The sequence below is a fragment of the Empidonax traillii genome, unplaced genomic scaffold, assembly GCF_003031625.1.
Source record: "Empidonax traillii isolate 1590-97213 ecotype Southwest subspecies unplaced genomic scaffold, ASM303162v1 scaffold875:size256809, whole genome shotgun sequence".
Classification (NCBI taxonomy): domain Eukaryota; kingdom Metazoa; phylum Chordata; class Aves; order Passeriformes; family Tyrannidae; genus Empidonax; species Empidonax traillii.
In genome coordinates, this window is record NW_020956068.1 from 30,128 (window position 1) to 55,388 (window position 25,261).

Sequence of the window (25,261 nt, forward strand, 5' to 3'; positions counted from 1 at the left end):
CTAGATCAAAATAAACAACCAGATGAGTGCTGAAAGCAACTGCATTTCTGCTTTTCTGTATTCAGAGAGAATTGCAGGAGTTTTGCACCTTTTTAAGTGAAAGACAATCTCTCACTTTTTTAAGCTTACTTGAGCCAAAACCATCTCAAGATTAAGTTTCAACAAGCCAAGTTAGATCTATGGCATCTATAGGGTAAACTACGAGCATACACAAGAAAAGTCACAGGAAAAGCAAACCACTATAAAACGCAGTAAAAACTAAACAGACTTTTCAGGAATTTTAGTCCTTCATTTGAATTTTTCTACCTTTTTATTTTGTGGTACAAATTAGCACTGTTATCTGACACTGGCAATATTTTTCTACCCTCAGGTTGTCAAATTTTAAGCCGAAACCTTGCACTGCTGCTATTTTGATGCCTATTTCTTATATGCATTGCAAGAGGTAAGGACGTAATGAATTAGCACTATAAATTGGCGTTTTACATCAAGCCCAGCACTTTAGTTTTGGACAGTGTCACAGTTGGGATTTCTTTGGGTTTTGGGGTTATATTTTTCCCACAACTATCACAGACACCATGCAAAAGCCAAATTTTAATTAAATAATCCAATTCCAATCAGACCAACTTCTGTTTTTTGAAAAACATTTTATTTAGCAATTTATTTATTAATTTTATTTAGATTTTTTTTAAAAAACATACAGGACAGCATATTGCCAATGCTTATTCTATTTCAAACTACTCAAACATGACATTAATAGTTACCTTCTCTTTTCGTCACAAGACTTGTATCCACTTCGGATTTGAGAGTTAGAGTTGAATTATTAGCCGTTTCTAAGCTGTCCTCATTCAACATCTGCAACTGTAACGAAGCTTTTTCTTGTAAGGACTAAGGAGCATAAAAAGCATCTTAAAAGAATCAAAGAACTCAAGAGTAGTATCCAAAAGACATTTCCTTATGGTAATTAAATGAGAGATGCACCACAAAGCATCTTCAAATATGCTTCAGAAAACAGTGCAGGTTACACAGACAAGTATTACTGATGTTATTTTTAAATAAATCAACTCTGACTTTCCATAATCCAGTTTCTGTAATAAAGATCCAAATGTTTTGTATTCTGGAATTTTCTTCTGGGAAACGAGGACACGGGACATGAAAATGCAAGGCATAACTGAAAACTAACCTCTATCAAAAGCCATAATTTACAGCTCCATAGAGCACTTAAAACTCAGTTAAATGGAATTCATTAAATAGAGTACTTCTCATGCTAAAACTCGTGACAACATCTGAAAGCTCCCTTAGTCAAGTTGAAATCTGCTTATCCCCGCTTCACAAATCATATGATGATTTCTAACGCTACCCGTGTTGCTCCCATCAGATGTACTGTTTAGAGAAAGCTCTTTCTTAATGCCTAATTAGGCATAATAGTCTTCAAATTTAAAAGCCACAGTGAAGGCTTCTATCTACTACTGATTACTTAACAAAGGGAAATTATACCTTCTTTCTTTCTTGAATTGAAAAAGGTGGTGGTGTACCTTTCATTCTAATACCATAAGATAGCCAGAGTGAGTTCCTTGTATGTATTTTAAAGATATTTAAGTTACCTGTAAGTCTCCCGGGTCATATGAATCACACCCATTAGATTTTGGTTCTGATAGCGGGAAAGGTGCAACGAAAGCTGTACATTTGGAGCTGGATGTCTGCCTATTGAAGTAACATTGTTAATTACAATCACACCAATGTACAACGGCCTTTTTGTCAACTACATAAAATATTAAAAATATTTTGAAAGTTACAAGACTATCTGTTACCTAATTTTAAAAACTAGAATACGCAAACATGAAGATATTTTGAACAAAATTCATTTTTGCCTGAATCTCCATTTATTTTGACCCTGCTGATTAGTTGGAACAAGTAATTTATCTTTGTGTGCTTTCATACAAGGAATCTGTGTAGTAAGATCAGAAGTACGTTACTGTAATACCTCTTGCAACTATAATGACTATAATCTTCAGGTCAATTTTAACTTTCTTAGCATTGGACATTTCCACTACCCAACAAAACCACTCCTGAAAAGGAGTATTAAAATCTGTTGTGCTGTAGTAAACCAAATAACCATACCTCTTCATAACACTGGCTGTAAGTGGGACGACATTTGAATTCTCCACATCATCACCATCATCAGACAGTAGTTTAACAGGAACCCTCCCAAACGGGCAAGTCTAAGAGCAAATTAAATGCTATCAGGTCAGTAAAACAGAATGAAGAGTTTAAGATTTTTAAGAAAATGTTACATGCTCTACCTGGTTAGATTTGCTTAGTGGTCTCAATGGGTTTTGATAATCAACTAGAGCACTAAGTTCCTGTGACTTTTCTTCCCTGAAGAAAAAAAACAAACACACAAAATAAACACAAAACCAAACAAACAACACTGTAGTGTCTATGTTTGGTTTAAATTACATTTTAAGAAATTAAGTAAGAAATCAAGACATTACCCAGAAAAAAGTTTGTTTAAAGTAGAATTTTCACCAGAATCATTCGTTTTTATGCTTCTGTGATTTCCAACTATGTTCTGAAGCCCAGATTCCTGTGTACTTGATACTGTAAGGAAAATAGTTAGAATCATTCAGATTAGGACACTTGAGAATAATCCATAATTCATATCAGGTAAACTCAACTGAATTATTCTAAGCAATTAATTGGGTTAAATTAAATCAGTTGATTTCATCGATAGCAAATTTGAGAGTGGTCTTATGAGCTGTGTGAGGTCAGGGAATATCAAGCACTCATCTCATTCACCAGCCCCATATTAATCCAGGAGAAAATCTTCCTTGATTACTGAAGTTCTGGCAAAAGCTACATGAAGTTGTACATTAATCTTATAATGAAGTGTCAATTCAACTCCTGCTTACATTAATACTGAGTTTGTGAAAATAAAATATATATTAAACTTTTATCTCTAAATAATTCAGCTACTATTTAGCCTTTTTTCAAATACCTAATGTTACAAACTTACGCAGATGAAAAACTAAATAAGCCTACACTTTCCCCAAAGTTCACTGCTTCCTAATTGGCACACAGGGTTTTGCCATGTGTTCTCTCAGAGGCATTCCCTCAGCTAAAATGGAACAGGACAGAAAATAAAATTGATTAAAAACTAATAATATAACTGAGTATTACAGCTGTTCCTAAATGTTTGAATTCCTCCCCACACCCAACTAGCATTTCACTCAAAGGTTGGTTCAATAGGAGCCAGGCAAACCTCAAACCACACTCGTGAAAATATATCCCTAAGGAAATTACATTCTGTCCTTATACAATGCAAAAACATGGAAGTGTTTGACAACACTCTTGGGAGAGTTAGCTACACACACTTCAGTACTTAAGTCAAACCACGTGTTTTGCTCAATTCCACTCCCAACAAATTTATCTCCTGAAAACTTCAAGAGATAACTATTCCCTTATTGAAGTTATATACCCATCAATCAGGATCAGTTATGTTTTATGATATAGCCAAGCACTTTAGTACTGATAAACACATGGGCTTTATCCATACATAAAACAAAGCTGAAATGGGTTATTTTTCCCAGCTTTGACTTCACTGAAATGACCACCAGCACTTCCTCAGTGTGTCAGAAGATACACCTCCAAGTAATCTATCTGTATGGTTTAGTCTGTGTGCCTCAGTTCTATCTCTTCTCTATCAACAGCAGCTCTTATTTCCAACTTCCAGCTGAAAGCCTCTATTACAAACTACAAATACGTAATGACAGTCAGAGGAACACCCTCTGCAGAACTACAGAACCCACCATCCCTGGCTCCTGTGAACTACAGTCACTGCACTGAAGATAAAGAGTATTGATGGAGTAAGATTGAAAATATAAATAAATATGTCCATTTATTAGACAATAGCAGATTCTGAGTTCTTATCTGGAAGGGAAGAACACTAGAGATTTTTTCCAATCTAGTATTACAACAATATAAACTCAACCAATATTTTAAGAAACTGCAATTACCTGCTAAGTTCTCCTTGTCCTCATCTGAAAGTAACTGCTTTTTTTTCAGATGAAAGTTTTGCAGAGCAGTTTCCAGCATTTCTAGTGGAACAGCAGAGTACTCCACAGCTTTCTGAAGGATCTGCTTACACTTCTTCTCATTTTCTAAGTAGTAAGAAACACAGAGTTAGGAATCAAGTAAATGAAAAACAATTACACCAGGACAGTGTTGCTTTTGAACGAGCTGGTTACATTCATGCTATCTTATATTCACTTCACATCATTCTATAAAGCCATTGTTCATTAGGCACTTCTCCCTTTAAATATTTACTTTAAGGACACTGCCTGGAACAAGTTAAAAGTGGATCATGGAAGTCAGTTTTTCACATTAGGTTGAACACCAAGTCACAAAATATGCATTCTCAGTATTTCTCAGTGTTATAGGAACTGCAAGGAAATACAAAATATTCTAAAATCCCCTTTTTCTGTAGTATCACCAAGGTAATACAACTTTTATGAACTTCTATTTAGATCTGACCAAGAAAAATTTTATTTTATATATATATACTATAAAACATCTTTAATGCACTTAATAGAAATCAAATTTAAAAGCAGCTATTAAATAAAACATCACTACTCCAGGCAGTGCTACAGTTAAGAAAAGAGGAGTGAAAAGCAAGGATATGGTTTCATTACAATTTTAAACATTACTAAATGTCATAAGCAGATAACATTGAAGAGAGCTGGGAGGGAAAAGGAAGTGTTTTAACAAACCGTACTGGAAGCAGTCAATTTACATATGTAAGCATGTAGTCATACAGCTATTAAAAAAGTATAAATCATAGAAGGAAAGAAGAGTACTGCAACCATAATATCTTCCCTGGTCTTTAGAGCATCAGTGCAAACTGATGCAATGTCTTGTTACAGCTGTCAATGCCCCTCAAATCTCAAATGCCTTTATTCCTCAATTCCAAAGCAGCAGAACATCAACTACTTTGTTCTTACAGGTACCACATACATTTATACTTAAGTATTTCTAATAATGTATAGTAGCACATTTAAGAGCACGTCTCCAGCACTCAAAACCCCACCAGTAACTCAAACTGGATGTCAATGCTGCCTGCAGTTCAGGCTGGGGATACTGCCATGTATCTATTAGGAACTCATGCTTTAGGTAACCCATTTTAAGAACATTAAATGGGTGATGTCAGACACTGAAACAAAGAAACACCAAAATTAGATTAGTCATGTTTTCATTTAAATCTATTTTGTGCTTATTTGTTGTAGCTTGGTTTTTATCTCCTTGGTCAAACACTGTTTTTTCTCTCAAATCATTAGCAAGTGCATAGGCTTTAAGAATCCTTAACCAGCATTCTGTGGTTCTATCTTGGGCTATATTTAGTAACCACACCTTGCTTCAACAAGACCTGCTACTCGAAAGTAATTCCTCCTAGTGTTATGTGTCTCATTGAGTAAGAAAGAGCATGACACCAAAACACCCATGTGAAAAATTAACTGCTTCATCCCCCTTAAAAGGTGAAGATCCAAAACACGAAAGTGGAAGTATTTCTGAATTTCAATCTGTCCACTTTGTCACATACCAAAAGCCTGAATCCACCTTAGCATAACACTTTATATAGTCAAAAGAATTTTATCTATGGTTATGAGTTATGAACAATTCACAGTAAATCTTGCTTCAAGTACACTAACCAAGGCACCCAAGTAAGGACAAGACAGACCCTCATCTAACCTATTTAAATGAAATTGTATCTAGTTTTTAAGTCAAAAAAACAAATAAATAAATTGGCACTTTTACTGCGTCACTCCATTTTCAGGCCATTAACATTCAATTATTAAGAAATCAACATCAATTTGCCAACTCTAATTTCATAATTTCAACTTGAGCTTTATCTTGAGCAAAACTGTGAGTTAAAGAAGTGAATATACAATTAACTTTTTGTTCTTAAAGCAAAAGGACATATTGACAGGTGTTTCAAAGCACTGCTGAAATCACTGGGATGAGGAGGCAACAAAGCACTACGCTCCTCCTTTCCCTCCGGCCTAAACTGGACACACTCAGTGAAAAAGGAACGGTACTCTTAAGTAACACTATTCAAATCACATGTTCTTTAATCCTCTTTTAAGCAGCAGGGACACTACAGCTCCATACACATTTCCAAATGACACCTAGATCAGCTCAAGGGTAACAGATACAAATCAGAGAGCACACTGGAGATACAAAGCCAATCATAACTGGCTTATTTCCTTTGGGATTAGGACTTCATTTTGCTTTAACTACTTGCTGTCAAAGTAAGATAAACTATTGCATGAACACATCCCACAGCTACAGGATGAATTTAGTCATTGGTAACCTGTAGCAACATTTCTACACTTAAATTACACAATAGGTTTTATTACACTTATTTAACAATATCTTTATTATTGCAGAATTAGTGTCTTTTTATCTGCTTAAATAAACATACAGTGCTCACTAAGCAAATTATTAACTACTATTTACTACTGTTTAGAAGTTCAATACCACAAGATTATATTAGAACAAGAGTGGTCAGATAATTGATTTATGGGAAACAGAAAGACTGTGTAATTTCAAGTCAAAACAGGCAAATTTTTGTCTCCTCCCCATCCTGTAGAATCATACTCAGTAAAATCTTCCTCCATCAATTATTTTACATAGCAGGTATTTGAGGGGGATTTCCACAGCCTTTCCTGATCCGTTACAAATAAACCTATCAGTTAAGAAAAACTGGAAAATGTGAGAGGATAAATGAGTATCTATTATTGATTTTAACAAAATGGCTCTGCATCATGGGACACTCTTTGAACATCTAAACAGTATCCTAAAATACAGTTGAAAAGTAATACTAGAGCGAAAAATGTATAGAGAAAACCACTACCAGTGGACAATAAACAGAAGTAAATGAAGAGAAATAAAAATGTAAAATGTATTCAGAATCCAGAGTGTAGAATAGGCAGATTAATTTCATTTAATTATTTATTGTAGCTAAGTTTGGGGAGCATTTCTTATGCTAGGCAGCATACAACAGCTTGAATGATACTAAAAAAAAAAAAAAAATGAAGAAAAACAAATTACAAAAAAAATCAAGATATATCCACCAAGCCTTTTGTTTTCAAATAAGAAAACAGCTTTAATGACATGTGCTTGTCTTAAGGTACAGAGCAAGATGCTAAAGGAAGAAATAAACAGGGTGACAGATCACTGCTCTAATCACCCGTGGAAGGAAGAGAAACCCAAAAATACTCACGGGCAGCAACACAGCCTTGCTACCAGGTACCAGGGAACCAAATTGCACATTGATAGTGTATCTTGGTTTAATAAAAAACATACTAAGAATCTACAGTTACTGTTTCAAAGAAGACAGAATTTGTTCCACAAGCAAACAAAGTATCTAAAGGGAAATCACCACCCAAATCTGAGCTTCACTCAGTGCAGAGAGAGCCTTACACAAAAACCTTCCACTGCAAGATCTAAGACCAAAAAAATAGAAAATAGTTTCATCTTGTTTCATCAATGAATTTCACCAATGACTTTTCATCTTGTTTGAAAATTATTTCTAAAAAGGAAGAAAAATATCATGAACATTGTGCATATTTTCATTCAAAAAATGAACCCACATTCTCAGTAAATTTTGTTAAAAAAAAGAAAATCCAGCTTTTTTTTTTCTGATTTAATACTTATCACTTTCCTTGCAAATAATGTAACAGAGAGGAAGCTGATAACAACAAAACCTAGAACAACACAGAACAGCAACACCAAGCAAGGTTTTTTACGCACCTTGTGATAGCTCAAACTGTGCAAAAGCCACGTGCACAAAAGCAAATTTCTTGCAGTTCAGTCTGGCCAGGTGAAATTGGTCCCGTGCCTCCTCTGGATCCTGAAGACTGTAAAGACAGCACATTAATAGTTACAAATGGTGAAGAGCTTGAGAAACAAGTTCCATGTGCTGGATAACGGCTTTAGATAACTACGGAAAAGCAATCCATCTATAGCTAAAGATTTTCCTCTGCCTTCGAGCAATCAGTGTACTACAAATACACAACAAACCTTAGAAAGCTAATACCTGGAATATATAAAGTTGAACCTTTCAAAAAAATCCAAAAAGTACTCAAACCCAGAAGAGAAAGCTGAAGGACTCCTCCCCTGTCACTGCTTATATTATGCCTCAAAATATGCCGATATTTTCCCTCTGAGCACTTACTAACCAGTTGTCCCAAATTTCACCCTGCCTCAACAGGTAAGCAAAGGTACCACTTAAAAGTGGGAAGAGAGAAAGATTTATGACAATGGTTCAAAATAAAAGCACAGAAAAATATAACATGGAAAGCTAAAGAGAACATATTTTTCAGTAGAATTCTGTGGAATCAAGAATGAGATAATCTATCACAGTTTAAGCACGTTATTAGTCTCTAGCAGGTTCACTGAACTCATCTCTGCTTACCCAAAGCAATAGGACAGGCATGAAATAACCCATCTGCAGGCAAAATCTGAGCAAAAGAAATAAGACTCTAACGTGAATTACGTTCACTTTCCAAGAGTTTATTAAATTTTAAGTTCCAATAGAAAGCAGGAACAGCTTGGATAGCAATACAAAGAACAAGACTCAATGCACTAGCAACAGGCATCAAGTGCCACACACTTGGTGGCACTGTGCTATAGTCAGAAGCATTACGTGAGAGCAGGCCTGGCACAGTTAATGTACAATACAGATCATCAGACACAGATGCACTGTTTGCCTTTGACTATTTCAGAGTACATTCAAAGGTTCTTCAGACAACCTTGGTATCATAATTGGTAAAAAAGTATTGGCACAACAGACTGCAGCTAGAGAAGATACCAGGACAATAAAGGTCCGGTGCCGAGAATGGAATAATCCAGTTTCAAACCTACTCATTGGGTGGAGAAAGTCTTGGGGGTGATGGCTGATGAAAAACTTAACATGAGCTGGCAATGTTCACTCACAGCCCAGAAAGCCAAATGTATCCTGAGCTGCATCAAAAGCAGCGTGGTCAGCAGGTCAAAAAGAGGTGCTTCTCCCCATCTACTCCACTCTTGTGAGACCCCACCTTAAACACTGTGTTCAGCTCCAGGACCCCAGCATGGATCTGTTGGTAAGAGTCCAGACAAGGGTCACAAAGACCATTAGGCAGCTGGAACACCTCTCCTCTCAAGAGAGGCTGAGAACATTGGGGCTGTTCAGCCTGGAGAAGAGAAGGTTGCATGGAGACCTCATAGCAACCTTCCAGTCTCTGAAGGGGGCCTACAGAGCAGCCAAAGCAGGACTCTTCACCAGGAACTGTAGTGATAGGACAAGGAATAATGGGTACAAACTAAAAGAGGGGAAATTTAGGCTGCATATTAGGAAGAAATTCTTTACTGTGAGGGTGGGCAAGATACTGGAACAGACTGCCCAAGGAGGCTGTGGATGCCCTAACCCAGAAGTGTTCAAAGTCAGGTTCAGTGGGGCCTTGAGTAACATGGTCTATTGGGAGGTGTCCCTGCCCACGACAGGAGACGTTGGAACTAAGTGATCTTTAACATCCCTTCCAACCCTTAACATTCTATGAATCTATGATCAGAAGAAAACAATGTTGATGGCAATAGACACTAAAATCACAAAATAAGGTATTTCCATCATAATTCAAGCACAGAATGATGAGTTCTTATATTGAAAATTTATACTTACGCTTTCAACTCAGCAAATCTCACAAGGATGCGAGCATAGCTCTCATCTTGACTGTACTTTTCTGCAGGCAAGGCAGTCACCGCTTGACTGTAACGACCAATGAGTCTATTCAGTAGGCTAACATCCATCTGAGGAACACCCTTTTTCTCTAGTCTAAGCAAAAAACATAGCCAATCTTCTGGATTATTTGCTGTCATCATTATTTGATTAACAGTTCCAGAGTTATCTGTCAGAAAAACAAAAAATGTTTGATTAAAAACGCAAATGTGAATGGAAGAAAATACTTCTTATAAGCTACCCCACAAGACAATTACTGATTTTATTTTTTAATTAAGATCAGAGCAACGCCTTAAGAAACAAAGAGGAACAAAATTTACTTTGTGGTCCTTAATACTGAAGAAATGCTAAATCCTTTCACTCAGTCTAGGTTAAGATCTGTTGCACAAGTGACAAAAGAATAATAAAACCAAATACCTGTTGTATCCGCTGAGATTTTAGTACAGTTAAGCTCATCTGTGATATTGTCTTCATTTCTGTATTTGTTTTTCAAGTTTCTGACTCTATTCATGATTGATGCAATTTGCGGCAATCCCCTTTCACTTAGGTCCGCCTCCTCCATCTGCAGACACAAGGTTAAAACACAGGGAAGTTACCCTGTTGTAGCTCACCTGCATTGGAATTACCATGGGAAAATCTCTCCTGCATAATTTGCAGCTTGAGACTCAAGCACATTATGTAACAAATATTCTATTAAGCCTTTTGTCATGGTAGTTAGACGAGTAAACCTCTTCACAGAAGACAACTTCGATGAACAAGAAGAACTGGCACTTAACTGATCCACCCAAATCCTAGTCCGAGCTACACAGTAGCCCTTTCCACCAAGGTACATTCAGTGTTGGAATAAACTGGGGGGCAGGATGGGTTGCCTGAGATAGCTTTGAGTCTATTGCATTAAAGCACATCCTGAATCTGTACATTAGGCTGGCTAAGAGACAGTCCTCCTCCCAGCTGTGCCCTCTTACTGCCTCACTTGAATAAACTGCAATGGAACGAGCACTTGTCAGGCTTCACAGTGACCTGGCTCAGGGACAAATCCCAGCAGAAAAATACATAAAAAGCAGGAAGAGATTTTACCATTTTGCTTGATATTTCTTGTGCTTTCTCCCCTGTGTCAGCATATGGACAAGAAAAAGGAAAAGCAGGAAGGACAGATTTTCATTTGATGACATCCATAAGGCTGGCTTAGAGTACCTTAGATGTGTCACCTCTCACACAGACACACACACCTCACTTAAAGAAGCATTTTTCATAGAGAAAGAAAATTTGACACTATAAAATTGAAGATTTAACAATATTTTTTTTTTCCATCACAGATATAACTTACATAGAAATAAGTTTCAAGACATAAAAGATACTTACCAGTCATTTTAGCATTACTTTCTCTCAGTAACGGACACAATATTTTTTATTTAACATAATAAATGTATAACTGATATAAAGAATATCAGTTCATTCATGTTATGTCTCAATTTTAATATTATCCATCTCTAAAGCAGCACTTTTTGACATGCGGTACACTTATTTATGCCACTTAGTTTCTAAATCAAGCATTTTTAAATAGTTCCTTGTCCTAGTCCTCTTTTGCTGTTGCAAAATTTTACCATCTAGATGTCTATCCAAAATGATGCATTCCAAGAGATTACACAAATAAAGACAAACCACTGAAAACAAGTGAACCTGTAGAGATATATAACAAATTACTATACCACATTGCTTGTAATAAATAATATTCAACTTTTTTATTAATTCCTGGTTGAAATCTCTGCTTTATATTAAAGAATATAATCCACTCAAACTAAAACTGATGAGGTTTAAAAAAGGAAATATTAAAAACATTAAGACAAAACTATGCATGGTTAACCTTCCTATAGACTCTGTTCAGGAAGGGCACTCTTGTGCATATTTTCAAAAGAACAAGTCACATTACATTTTCAAAAGTCACAATAGTATCACTGACAGGGGTGGCAGGTTGCTAACAAAAAAAGATCGTTTTTGTCACTCACAGGTGTGCTATACAAACCTCTCTGTATGTCTACTTTTGACTCCCAAACTTAGTCACTATAGTTAATCTGAAAACTAACTTAGAAAGCTTCAGTGCAGCTAAAATTGTGTTGGAGCAGTGTGAACAAAATTGGCTGGGAATGGGCAAAGTCACAGATGAAAAATCAACTCCAAACCTCTGCTCTCATGGTTAGCAGTGAAGACAAACAAATATTTGAAAGTTACCACTGCTTTTACATACCAAGTAAAGGAAACAAGTCTATTTAGGCTTACCCAGAATTACTCATTAAGGCTGTGATGAGACAGGGATGAACTATGCATCTATGCCTGAAGAGATTTCAGGATAAATAAATTTTATCAGTAATAAATACATATCTTGAAAGATACATGGTCTATCTACAGCCTTAGTTTGCACAGTTTGTGACAGTAAAAGGACCTAGGGATTGTCTCACCACAAAGGATGGAGAGTCACAATCTTTCAAGTTTAACAAACAGGTAGAAGCGTGAAAAGATATTATGACAGAAAAGTCTGCCAGACACAGGATTCTTTCTAAAGAACAAACTAGGTAAGGGCTTAGAAGTTCCTACCTAATTACAAATCAGGGCGGGGTGCACACAGATTTTTTAGAGCACATTGAAAAAGAAAGAATGTTGACAAAAAGATGTAAAAACAAAATTAAGGTAAAAGTGAGTATCATTGAACTTGGTGTTTTGGAAAAGCTAGAAGATTTTTTTCTGAGTCTTTTATAAGAGTAACTTAGCTATCATATGGTAATTTAAATCTAGATTTGCAGTTTGTAACATGTCTAAATAAATGAAAAAGTGTTAAGCTCTTCACTCTCAAGTCTCAATGTATCATGGTGCAGTGGTACTCAAAGGGGACCTGTTGACTATAAGGGTGTAACTTTCAGATCAACACAGACTAGCAAAGACACAGCAAATTAAACTATACTGAAATTATAATTATCCAACACTTCATTAAAAGACTTGAGAGCTTCACCAATCAACAACTGCTGAAAACCACTGTTATAGTAAAACAGCTGTTGGGGATACATGGAAAGCTTGCAGGTTTTTTCCTGCACGCTAGTGAAAGTTAAAAAAAAAAAAAAGTTCAGATATTTAAACAGACGCAGTGCAACCAAGCATTTTCACGATTCAAACACCTTCCCAGTTTACATCCCCTCCCATTCACAATAATCTAATTATATTCTAAAAGCCAATATCATACGTCTCTATAATCCTTACCATCTATGCACATCTGGCAATCTACTACAGGGATGCAGTTACTTCATTTTTTAACTACAAGTAAAACCTTTTACACTGATCACAGTTTTGCCAACATCAATGTTCCATGCCTCTAATGAACATGAGAATTGCAATATTAAAAACTGTGGTGAATTAAGTGCATATCCAGGGGATTTGACTTTCTAATTACTACGAAGCTGGGCCCAGAAACAGGGAAGGTAATGCACTTTGGATAGATTAAATAGGTTCAAAGAAAGACTAAGTTTAGTTTTACAGTGAATTGTTGGTCATTGTTCCTTTGGTACTGAGGTGTAAGAGGTCAATGAAAAGTTGCTGGAAGGCTCAGAAACATTAGATCTGTTTTCAGGGCTATTATTGATAGAGAAGGAATTGAATGGGATAAATTAAGTTCATTCACCTCTGACCCCACTATCTAAAAAATAAACCAGACACCACTCTCAGGAAATCTCACAATTAGTTTTTAGAGCATTAGTCACTACAAGTTGACATTACTTTAAGAGCATCAGCTTTCCACAAGCAGAGACCATAGATCAGGAAGATTATTATGCTTACAGAGCTTCCTTATCAAGCAATAGTAGCCATATTTCATGTTCATCCTGTACTAGAAATAGCACACCAAGAACATTAAGCCTGCTCTTGTCTATATAGAAGTTTTATAAGTTCAAAGCACAGTTTCTTTGCGTAAACCCCAAGACTTACGCTGGCACAAGCACCATCTACATTACCACTATGAAGAGGTCTCAGCGCCTTAGAGTCTGGAGAGACATTTAAGACCTAACTTGAATATCTTTGCAGAAAAGCAAAAAACGCACTAAGTTCTGAAAATGGTCCCTTCCTTCACAAAATTAAATATTTTCAGCGGTATAAGTAAAGTAGAAGCAAGCATCCCCCCAAATATCGCTGGAAGTAAGACCTGTACAGAAAAAAATAATTATGAAAGTTAGAGACCACATGCTAAATTAGTAGTATCTGAAATACAATTTTTATTTCCCTGAGCTGAGCCAAAAAAAAAGAACCCTCCTCATTTATCTTCAAAAAGATACATTGAATCATTATTAATTAAATTTCAATGCTTGTTTGGAGCTTCATTTAATATCTTTTTCTCCCTAGAGTGAATTTAGGCTGAGTGGGTCTGTAAACTGCCTCATCTTCTGGAGATCATGTTGCTAAAGGTTACATAGGTGATTACTATAGCAAAGACTCAAGATGACAATTATTCATTTCATAAGGAAAATTTTGGTACACACTGCAGTTTTGCCTTTTGAAAACACAGTAGAAAGGACTATGGGGAATCAGATACTCCAATCTCCTCTTTATGGGTGAGAATATCCTTAGAGATCTGTCCTTGAACTCTACCCATTCCCTCGAAGTCAGATTCTCCAAAAATCTGAAGCACCAAGAAAACCAAAAGAAAGTTACCTCCTGTTCAGTAATATCTCAATCTTTCATTACAACTGTAATTGCTAACAATTCCCAGATGGATTTTGGTTTTTTTAAACAGAGTATTTATATTTTCCTCACCAATGTCAAAGGTTCTTTGACATTCTTCCTGCAGCGATAGCTTGCCAAATGCAGTAGACAAAAAGAAAAATAGATTTCTGCATAAATTTGATTTAAAGTCTCAACAGTATGCATCAAACTTACATTTCTGGTGGGCTGCTTAACTGCTCAAGGTTCAATGTGTACTACTGTGGAGAAAATCTTTCCTGAAGAATGGATATGCCTTGTCAAAAAGGTAAGGTGGATGAGGGTCAGACTGCCTCAGATGATCCCATGAGCCCAAAGGAAAGAAATGCAGCTCTCCAGTCCTGAAGAAGTGCCTGTGTATCAGAAATTGAATGGTTAGACATTGAAAAGTAAATGAATCAGCATACCTTGTAATCTTGCCTCATGTTTATGACATCCCAGAAACACAGTTTTCATTAAATCAATAAAAGTATTCCTATATAGTAATAAAAACAGGACGAAAAAAGCTCCTTTTTCCTTAATCTGCTGCATGATTACCTTTAAAGAAAGCATTTGCCATCAATTTCGCTGGACTACGTGTTCAAAATCTGAAAGACAGCAAAGACCTGAAGCAGCCTCACACTGTTACACAAACACTCAACAGGAACTGAGCTTCCAACTGCAACAACTACACTGCAGCACAACCGAGATCTAGAAATCCCTGCAGGAGACAAAGTTAGGGACAGGGAACCAAGAAATTGAGAACATGCATGTAAAAATTAGGAAGATACAGAACTACCTCTAAATACAGAGCAGTAGTTCCAACCCCTCACGCAGACCCACTAAACAAGGAGCCAAAGGACATACTAAAAATCAGTATACATTGCAAATGGATGAAGTGGTAGTACAGGTTAGCCACATGATTTCATATGTAATACACTCAAAAATATTTATTGATAAAAAAATAAGTAATATCATCCAGTCTTGAAATACTTTCACTATTTGCTCAGTTTCCAAATGAAGCCAGGTGCAGTTTCTCCCCAAATGCAAATTTTAAGAAAGTATGAAAACACTTTTTAGTTACTGAACAAAGAGGTACACTGTTCTTACCCCTGGAATCTACTAATATTTTGCATTTGTCTACTCAAGGAAGTACAGAGGGCAGTAAGAATTTTAACTAAGTGCCCAAGAGTTTACCTGGCTTTTATCCTCCAAGTGAACTGATCAGCCTAGTAAAAGAAATTAACATTATCCTATTACCTACATTTTCATAGAATCAGCCAGGTTGGAAAGGACCTCTGAGATCACCAAGTCCAACCCTTGATCAAACACCACCGTGGTTACTAGATCATGGCACTCAGTGCCACATCCAGCCTCACCTTAAAAACCTCCAGGACCAGAGAATCCACCACTTCCCCGGGCAGCCCATTCCAATGCCTGATTACCCTCTCTGTAAAGAATTTCTTCCTAATATCCAAACTAAACCTTCCCTGGCAGAAATTAAGACCATTTTCCTTGTATGTCCACACCACTGTAGCTACCTTGTTACCTTAAGTACTTGTTTAGCTTCCTATGGTCTGATTAAAGCATCTACTACTGTCAAGACACTACACAATGAAGAACTTCAATTAAGTCCTCTATCTAGAAGAGGTGAAATGACACCTATTCCTCAAAATCAGGAACTTTCGCCATGCATGTGTTTCTGACACCCCCTCCCACACACCCCCACTATCCCTCCCTTCCTACCACAAACAAACAAGAGGAGAAAACTCATTGTGTCCACCTTTTTTTATAGTATTTCCATTATTCTGTTTGCACATTCCAGTAATCGTTCACTAGTGCTCACCACTTAAGGAAAGATACATATTCTTGCATGTAGTACAGGAAATCTTGTCTCTTAGAGGAAGCAGAACTATCTCCAAGTGCACTTACATCAACGTCACATAAACACACTTCAGTATTACCAAGGACCCTTCCTGAACATCAGGGTCTATTACATGGACATTTCAGTGTTCGGAAGCTCCTTCCTCCAGGATCTTGTCCCCTTGGTTCAAAGCAAGAATGGGAACACGCTGTAACAACATGCAACCATCTTCAGAAACACACAGCATCCATCCAATTATCAATTAGCCTTCTGTGGATATTACATCAGAAGCTAGTACTTATTAATGATGTGAAGGAGTAGATAACAGTTTTTTACACTGCGGAGTTTCTTTAAAAACCCACGGGAAGTCGTGAAAGCAGAAGACCTTGTTAAACCATGCAAGCTTTTAGGCTAAATTCTAAAGAGCAAACTGCAATGGTAAGCATATGAAAGAAATCCTTCAGCTTTTCCTTGCTTCAGAGAGATGTTAAAAAAAATGGCTATAAGAAAGAGACAAGCTAAATTCTTCCATAAGCAGTCATCAAAACATGACCTCAAATGAGTGGCAAAGCCCTCCAAATTCTCTCCAACTTCAGCTTCCCTCATACGACATATGACACCCTGATCCCAAGACTGGATTCTAAAAGATTATTAATTAGCTCCCTACCTAGATAGAGTTGATAACTCACTTCTGCTGCAACCACAAGAAGAAACCTCTCCTTTATCCAGCAACTATTTCCCAAAATATATGGAATCGTGGTGTTTCTGAAGCATCTTCTCAGGCTTTAAAAAAAACCTACACACGTGTTTAGTCTCTCTTTGATTTTCTTTGCAAGTCTAAAATCAGGATTTTCTTGAAAGAAAAACAAAGCCGCACAATGCTAAGAAAAACCACCATCGATTTAAAAAAACTAGCAACACTATCTATGAAAATAAATGGGAAAGCATTACATTCTAACGTTGGGCACAGAAAACATAAAACTCGAAGATGCGAAACAGGGCTTGTCAGGGAGAGGCTTGGCAGCAGCGCGGCAGGTGATGCCCCGCGGTACAAACAAAGGCCGCGGGCAGAGGCGGTGCGGATGCAGAACAGAGTGAGCACCAGGTTTCCTTGCCCGCGGGGCCGCAGCCCCGGAGGGTCCGAGGAGCTCGGCTCGGCCTGGCCCGGCCCGGCCCGGCCCGGCCCGGCACGGCGCCTCTGCTGCCTCACCGCTACACCAGCACTGTCCTGTCCCCCTGCCTGGCCGCCCTCACCCCCGAGCTGCGCTCTCCCGCCCGGCCGTTCTTCCTCCCGCTGCCCAGCCCCGCCTGGCCCCTCTTACCTCCCTCTACCCTGCCCTGCCCGGTTCGGCCCTGCCCGGTTCGGCCGCTCTTCCCCCCGGGCCCGGCCCGGCCCGTCCCTCCCGCACGGCGACCGAGGGGCTGCGCGCGCCGCTCCCCGTTCGAATGGGACCGCCGCCCCGAGAGCGCCCTTCCCATTGGTCAGGGAGGGGGAAGCGAGCGCTGATTGGCCGCAGGAGGGAAACACGCCCGCCCATTGGAGGAGAGCTGCCGCGCGCCGCCCCCACCTCACTCCGGCTGCTTGTGGGGTCCGAGCGGGAGAGGTTCGTGCGCAGGCGCAGTGGGGCCGAACAGGCCGTGGGTGTAAAGCGCACGGGAAGGGGATAGCGAGAACTTTAAATTAAACTGTGTGTCTGAGAAAGCTTTCCTCTTTTAGCCATGGCAGGTTATATTCTGAAGCTTCGTTTATGTGTAACAGAACAGCGGAGCTGTGTGTCCGTCCTGACCAGCTCCTTGAGGTGACGTCTCCGCCTTTCCCTCCGAGGGATCCTTCATAAGCCGATCCCCTATCTGCAGTGTGCCTAAGGCTGCTAAAAGCAGCTCCTTCTCTGAGCTGTCCCGTTCTTCTTGGATTATAGTAATGCAAACGCACTAAGTAGAACACTTCGGCCTCTCTGGTTTGAATTCTGGCTGTATGCAATAATTATTGTGTTCTTCACAGGGTCCTTTGATGCTTACAGTATTTACAATATTATGCTTATAATATTTTCAAGATTATGCTTATAATATTTTCAAGATTGATAGTACATTAAAAAAAAACCAATGAAATGTGTGTTTATGCTTTATTAATTTGATTGGTTGTTAATCATTAGCTTTCCACAGACACCACATATAATGTATTGATAATGTGATACCTACACTAGTATTTAACCGAAATTTATCTTATTCCTCTTTATTCATCTAGATTTTAAGTATCTTGTCTAATCTAGTGATATAAGCTCACTCTACAGTCAACAAAAAGACACATTTCAACAGAGAAATTCAGTCCAAACATCTAATTTAGAATGTAATGAAGGATCCCATGGAGTGCGATGTGTTTCTGTACTAAACCTAGAGTAATTCTTACTTTCACCTGAGGTTGCATGAGATATTTTTTCAGCATTGCCTTACTCCTTACATACGTACATTTTTGGTGGGCTTGATGGTTTTGGTGTGTTTCTACCTTGAACTCTGTGGAACTCATGAGATTCAAGAGAGATGTGTCTCTGGTGTTCAAGAATTGATCAACCTTCTTTATCAGTTGGAATGTATGGGTCTCGCAAAGTTTCTTCACAACATCTTCTTCCTGAGGAATCAGAATCTTCTTAGAATCTTCTTACCCCTTGTATAGCTCTATTTCTTGTTCTCACCTTTTCTGTTCTTTCTTCTTCTCTTTGCTGCTTAAGAAATACTGCTCTCAATGTTCAAAATCTATCAAACAAATTGCTTAATCTGAATGTAAACCTCTGCTATTGCCAAAAGACAGCTAGCAGTTGCAAAAGAGAGATCATTGAATGATTTCGGTTGGAAAAGACCTTTAAGATCAGTCCAACCATGCACTGCCAAATTCACCACTAAACTATGTCCCTGAGTACCACATTGTACTGCTTTTGGCTGGGATAGAGTTTATTCTCTTCTTATTAGCTGGTATTGTGGTTTTGGATGTGTTTGCTGTGTTTTGGATTTAGTAGGAGAATCATGATAAGACACTGATGTTTCAGTTGTTGCTCAGTAATGTTTACCCGAAGACGAGGACTTTGCAGTTTCCAATGCTCTGCCAATGAGCAGGTGCACAAGAAGCTGGGAGGGAGCATGGCCAGGACAGCTGACCTGACCTGGCCAAAGGGATCCCCCATACCTGAGAGCATCATGCCTAGTATATAAAGTGGGAGGAGCTGGCTAGGAGGGCTGGATCAGTGCTCAGGGATGAGACAGGCATTGGTCAGCAGGTGGTGAGCAACTGTACTTTGCATCAATTCGTTCTCTTAGGTTTTATTTCTCTGTATTTTATTGTTGTCTCCCTTTTTTCATTACTATTATTATTATTATTTTATTTTATTTCAATTAATTAACTGTTCTTGTCCCAACCCATGGGTTCTATCATTTTTTCCCCGGTTCTCCTACTCATACCGCTGGGGGTGGGGTGGGGGTGGTGATGAGCAATAGCTGTGAGGTGCTTAGTTGCTACCCGGGGTTAAACCCTAACAGTCCTTAACAGTTCTTTTTGGCTCCCAGCACGGGGCATGATGTCTTGAGATGATGACAAATCTGACTAGAATGCAGCAGAATAATTTCATTATAAGTTTTGTTAGTTTATATATGTTATGTTAGTTTAATAGTCTCTTGTCACAATACTGATTTATTTGCTCTCAAAGTTGGTGTGCTTGTTCTCAAAGTTACATTTTGTAATACCTTACTTGTGTATCACCCGTAGGAACTGTGCTAAAGTTATTACACTGCTGTACTTTATAATGCTGGCTTATGACATGATAGAATTGCTGGTCCTGAAACTAATCTGGTGTTTGTTCTGAGCATTGCTGTCATCACTGTACTTTGGGAACCATCTATTGGAAGCTATTAATAATTTTAACCTTTTACCTTTCCTTGGAGGGCCCATGCCCACCAAGCCCTGTTCATCACTGTTCAGTACCCTTCAGGGGAAGAGAAAGTCTCTGGATCAGAAAACAAGACAGCAGGCACCATGGTTACCCCAACCCCGATGACAGGCACTGCAGCCAATCCAACCCCTGTGACAGCCACTGCAGCTGAACCTGAGAACCAACTCGTGCTGGTATCAGCTGCCCCTGTACACAAGAAGAAATGAACATGAAAGCTCACTTAGTAAAGAAGGACAAAAGCAGAGTTATCACAAGAACAGGAGGAAAAGGAAGAACGAGAGGTAACCACTTGATCCCTATCCCTGAGTGATCTGTGGCATGCGTGAAAAGATTGCAGCTGTCATCCACATGAGCACATTGTCACCTGGCTGCTCCGATGCTGGGATAATGGGTCCAGTGGTCTGGAGTTAGAGGGTAAGGAAGCAGCTGTCTACCCTGCCAGGTCTCTTGGAGGACCCTTCTGTTGTGGTGTTGCTGAAGGCTGAAGAACAGCAGGTGCTGATCACTACCACTGCAGTGTATCTGCAGCAATATTTCAGAGACTCCCTGATTCCCATCTGTAAGCTGATTTGTCAGCTGAAGAGCCAAGGAGTGATCAGCTGGACTCACCCTATAATAGCCCTGTATGGCCAGTGTGAAAGTCTAAGGGAGAATGGAGACTGACAATAGACTATTGTGGCCTGAATGAAGTCATACCACCACTGAGTGCTGCTATACTGGACATGCTGGAACTTCAGTATGAACTGGAGTCCAAAGCAGCCAAGTGGTGTGTCCCAACTGACCTTGCTAATGCTTTTTTTCTCAGTCCCCTGGCAGCAGAGGGCAGGACACAGTTAATTTTCACTTGCAGGGACATCCAGTACACCTGGAATTGACTGCCCCAGGAGTGGAAACACAGCCCTACCATTTGCCATAGACTGATCCAGGCTGCACTAGAACAGGGTGAAGCTCCAGAAGACATGATGATAAATAATTGAAATTATGGAAAGTGGCTTGATGAGCACCTCTTCCAGCTCCCTCAGTATCCTTGTATGGATCCCAGCTGGCCCCATAGACTTGTGCATGTCTAATTGGTGTAGCAGTTGCTGTTTCCCCTTGGATTATGGGGGCTTCATTCTGCTCCCAGTCTATATATTCCATCTTGGGGGGGCTGGGTACCTGGAGAACAACTGGTTTACTGAGGCAAAGGAGGCATTAAGTACCTCAGCCTTTTCTTTATCCCTTGTCACTATGTTCCCGTCTCATCCAGGAAAGGATGGAGAACATGAGGAAGAACTTATTTACTGTGCGGGTGACCACCACTGGAACAGATTGCCTGGAGAGGTTGTGGAGTCTCCCTCAGAGAAGATATTCAGGAACAGTCTGGATGCAATCCTGTGCAGTGTGCTCTAGGATAACTCTGCTTGAACTGGGAGGCTGAACCAGATGATCTACTGTGGTCTCTTCCAGCCTTACCCATTCTGTGAGATTCTATGAGATTCTTTTGTTGATGTATTTATAGAAACATTTTTATTGTCTTTTATGTCAGTAACGATATTAAGTTCTAGTTGGGCTTTGGCCTTCTAATTTTCTCCCTGCATAACCTCATGACATCTCTGTAGTCCTCCTAAACTGCCTGCCCCTTCTTCCAAAGGTGCTACACTCTCTTTTTTAGTACCCTGATTTCCAGCCAAAGCTTTCCATTCAGCCAGGCCAGACTTCTCTGCTGGCTCATCTCTCAGCACATGGAGATGGCCTGCTCCTATTTGTTCCCGCTTGAAGAAAGTCCAACCTTCCTGGACTCCTTTGCCCTCAGGATTGCTCCCAAGGGTCTCTGTCAACCAGGCTCCTAAACAGGCCAAAGTCTGCCCTTTGGATGTCCAAGGTAGCCATAACTGCTAGCATGAGGCTTCTAGCTGTTACTTAAGAAAAAGAAAGTAGGGTAGGGTTAATTTTACCTCTGAGCTATTTGAAAGGTGGATAACCAGGCAGAGCTAGTGATCCATGTTCCCTTTGTGGCCAGCACAGGGGAGACTGTCTAACCTTGCATCCTTTCAAAAATGCAGATGAGGAGAGGGATTCTCTGGAGGTATCTTCCTTCCTTTCAGCTGACTGTTAAGAGACTGTCTATAGCCATCTTAGTCTAAATGTGTAACTTGCGCTCAATTAAAAAAGGTAAAGTGAATTCTTTCTAAACTGCTTTATTCCACAGGCAATACCATGTCCTCTGCTGTATCTCCTAACCAAATTTGTTACTAGATTCCTGCTTTCATGGATACACTTTTTCACTGGGGGATCTGTATTTCATTTTTAAGTTAAAAACTAAATGTCTTTAATTCAGCTGATCACCTGCTTTCCAGGTTTTTAACTTACACCCCTTGGAAGTAACAAGGTAGCCTGTACATCTCAATGATGAATTGCTAACACAGTCCAGACGTCCATTTTCATCCTATCAGTGCCTTTTCATTTTCAGATGCTTTCCTGTGCATCGCCATCTCATCAGAATGCCTTGAAAGTATCTGTGAATTTTGTGTTTGGCACATATGTAAGACTGAGAAGTATTATTCACATCTTCTATTGGAAAACTAAGGCATGGGAAAGTAAGTGGCATACCTTACATCATATAGGATGCCCAAAACACATCTCTTGATCAACCCCGGAGATCCCAATTGCAATTCAAGCACACTAAGAACTTTCTAATTTGAGGATTTCCTTGGCACTCAATAGCTGCACTGATCTTTGAGGAAAAGTGTATTATTACATATAGTCACTTCGAGCGGTGATAATTGTAGACGTATTATAGTGTCAGCTTCTACAGATTGGCACTGAGTACAACAAACAGTAGATGATTGCTCACCTGCATACTGGATAATTAGTAATCTGCTGTGGACGACTTTTCGGCTGGAGTTCCCCTGTGTTTTGTTTCTGTTATCTGGCCAGTACAATGTATGTGTGAGGCCACGCAGGAAATCCGTGATGAGATGAGAGTTGTGGTACCTCCAGTAGGAGGATAATACCCAGCTGTACACATTGATTTCATCAGATCCAGCTGGTGTTGTTCAGCAGCTTATTTCGTATATGACCAAACTGAGTTACAAATTTATGTGGGCTGGAGATAACTAGAAAAGAACATAGTTGAGAAATTGTAAAAAGGCACTTGTGCGGGTTCACTGCTTTGGGTCATGCTTGCTCCGTAGGTTCTGTTAGATGTCCACATAAAAAGAACAGAAGAGAACATATTTTTTATATATATCTGTCAGAAACTTCCTTTTGAGAGTCCATTTTATGCAATTAAGTATAGTACAGTTCCCATATCTACTGCACTACACTTTATATTAGTGCATTCTTGAATATTTCTAAAAATGTTAGACAGTATGTATTAACTATTAACAGTCAGAAGTTGCAATCTTTTCTGCCCACATTCTGGTGCAGTTGGACGTGGAAGGAGTCCAGTTCAGAAAAGACACAATTGTACTGAGAGAGTCCTCTGACACCTGCTTGGGAAGTGCACAGAGTTCCTCTGCACACCCTTTAACCTGAGTGTGTTTTCTATGTGACTAGCTTAAGCGTGGCCAGAGAAACTTGTACCTTAAGCCTCTCCCTTAGAAAGCCCTGCAATTTACTGTTTAATGAAAATAAGGGGTGTGGACAGGGGGATATAATCTGTGAATGCCATCCAGTTTAAGAAATCTGAGGCTTGAGTTTGTTCAACATCTATTCTTAACATCTCTCCTCATTAATGACTGACTTGAGGCTTTGCTATTAGGTTTTGTATAAAATGCTTAGACTATCAGAAAGAACCGAGTAAAAGTAGTTTTACTTGGGCAGCTCAAAGTAGTAAATTTAAGTATGTGCATGGGTGAAAGATGCATTTGTTTGCCATACCAGATCAGGGCTTAAAGTTATTATTACAACATATTACCATTGTTCACTGCATTATTAGAGTATTTCAGTGAGCAGGTGGCCATAATGCAATAATGTGTATCAGTCATTTTAACATGTACCTTTCAAAAGAGGTGTAATAGACACCTAAACAGCAATCAACATTATAGCTGTAATATGACCTACATGGTATGGTATCAGACACTTCTTGTTTCAGCGTCTAAAAAAAACCTGATTAACACCAAGCCACTTTTGTTTATTGCCAGATTGTATGACCCTGCAGAGAAAATAGGGTAAAGATTTGTTTCTGCTAATTCCGGAGTCCGTGTGACTGTGTGGGGTCTTTAGAAGGCTGGGAGGTGTATAAAATGTTGGTCATGGTGCTCCACAGACTTAGGTAACTCCTGAGACCACTGCAACTGTTAAAAGTCTCCTTTGGTAACTACTCTAGCACAACCAGTGAAAGCAAGAAAAGATACTTCATATAATTGCGAATTTGGTCTTGGAAAAGTGATGTTAAGATCTAAATTTGGGTAACCTAAATGATACTACTATCCAGAAGGCCAAGAAGTAATTTCTTAACGTACTAGTTTCATATGGAGCTTCTAGAAGCCAATGCAACTGTGATATTATGTAACTGGAAAAAAAATTCTAAAACAAACAAACAAAACCACCAACAACAGAAGGGTTGATTTTCCAGAAATAATCTACTGGGGAAAAGAGTAGAATTAGAGAATTAGAGAACTGAAAAGTCTTTGAGGATAACTACATCCACGAAGGTCCAGCTAGCTTAAACAGGGTCTCCAGACAATAAATCCAACATAGAGGAACATTTGCTCTGCCCCTCGGGTGTAATTATGACCCTATTTCTGTGCCACCTGTTACTTGCCAGCTGCTTCTTTTCCTAGCATTCCTTTTCAGCAATTTTATAAAAACTGACCTGACAAAAACCTAGCAGGGAAAAGACTTGTGTTTTCTTTGTAAGTCTTCCACTGCCTTACTCACACGTAGCTAGGGTTTAGAGCTTTGTTTTTTATTCTTCTTCTTTATCTATGAAGAGTGATGATAATAATGGATTTGTAAACATTGCAGTTCCTCATGTGAAATACA

The 25,261-nt window shown here is 38.9% G+C and overlaps 1 protein-coding gene across 4 annotated transcripts in view; it reads right to left on the reverse strand.

The window, feature by feature from the left end:
• The window catches only part of TTK (TTK protein kinase), a 37,803-nt gene extending 12,808 nt beyond the window's left edge, over positions 1-24,995 (reverse strand). Inside the window, exons 1-12 of one of the 4 annotated variants that reach the window (XM_027902449.1) lie at positions 24,983-24,995; positions 21,073-21,076; positions 14,687-14,862; positions 10,190-10,334; positions 9,716-9,941; positions 7,807-7,913; positions 4,014-4,157; positions 2,493-2,598; positions 2,301-2,376; positions 2,119-2,219; positions 1,602-1,701; positions 762-858 (exon numbers count right to left, since the gene is read on the reverse strand). In XM_027902449.1, coding sequence (XP_027758250.1) covers positions 762-858; positions 1,602-1,701; positions 2,119-2,219; positions 2,301-2,376; positions 2,493-2,598; positions 4,014-4,157; positions 7,807-7,913; positions 9,716-9,941; positions 10,190-10,334 — 1,102 coding nt within the window. In that variant the 5' untranslated portion in view covers positions 14,687-14,862; positions 21,073-21,076; positions 24,983-24,995. Of the gene's footprint in view, positions 1-761; positions 886-1,601; positions 1,702-2,118; positions 2,220-2,300; positions 2,377-2,492; positions 2,599-4,013; positions 4,158-7,806; positions 7,914-9,715; positions 9,942-10,189; positions 10,335-14,686; positions 14,863-15,046; positions 15,066-16,491; positions 16,502-21,072; positions 21,077-24,982 lie in introns of those variants that run through there. The other 3 variants (XM_027902446.1, XM_027902447.1, XM_027902448.1) reach the window with 3 other exon arrangements.
• Positions 24,996-25,261: the final 266 nt, after the last annotated feature.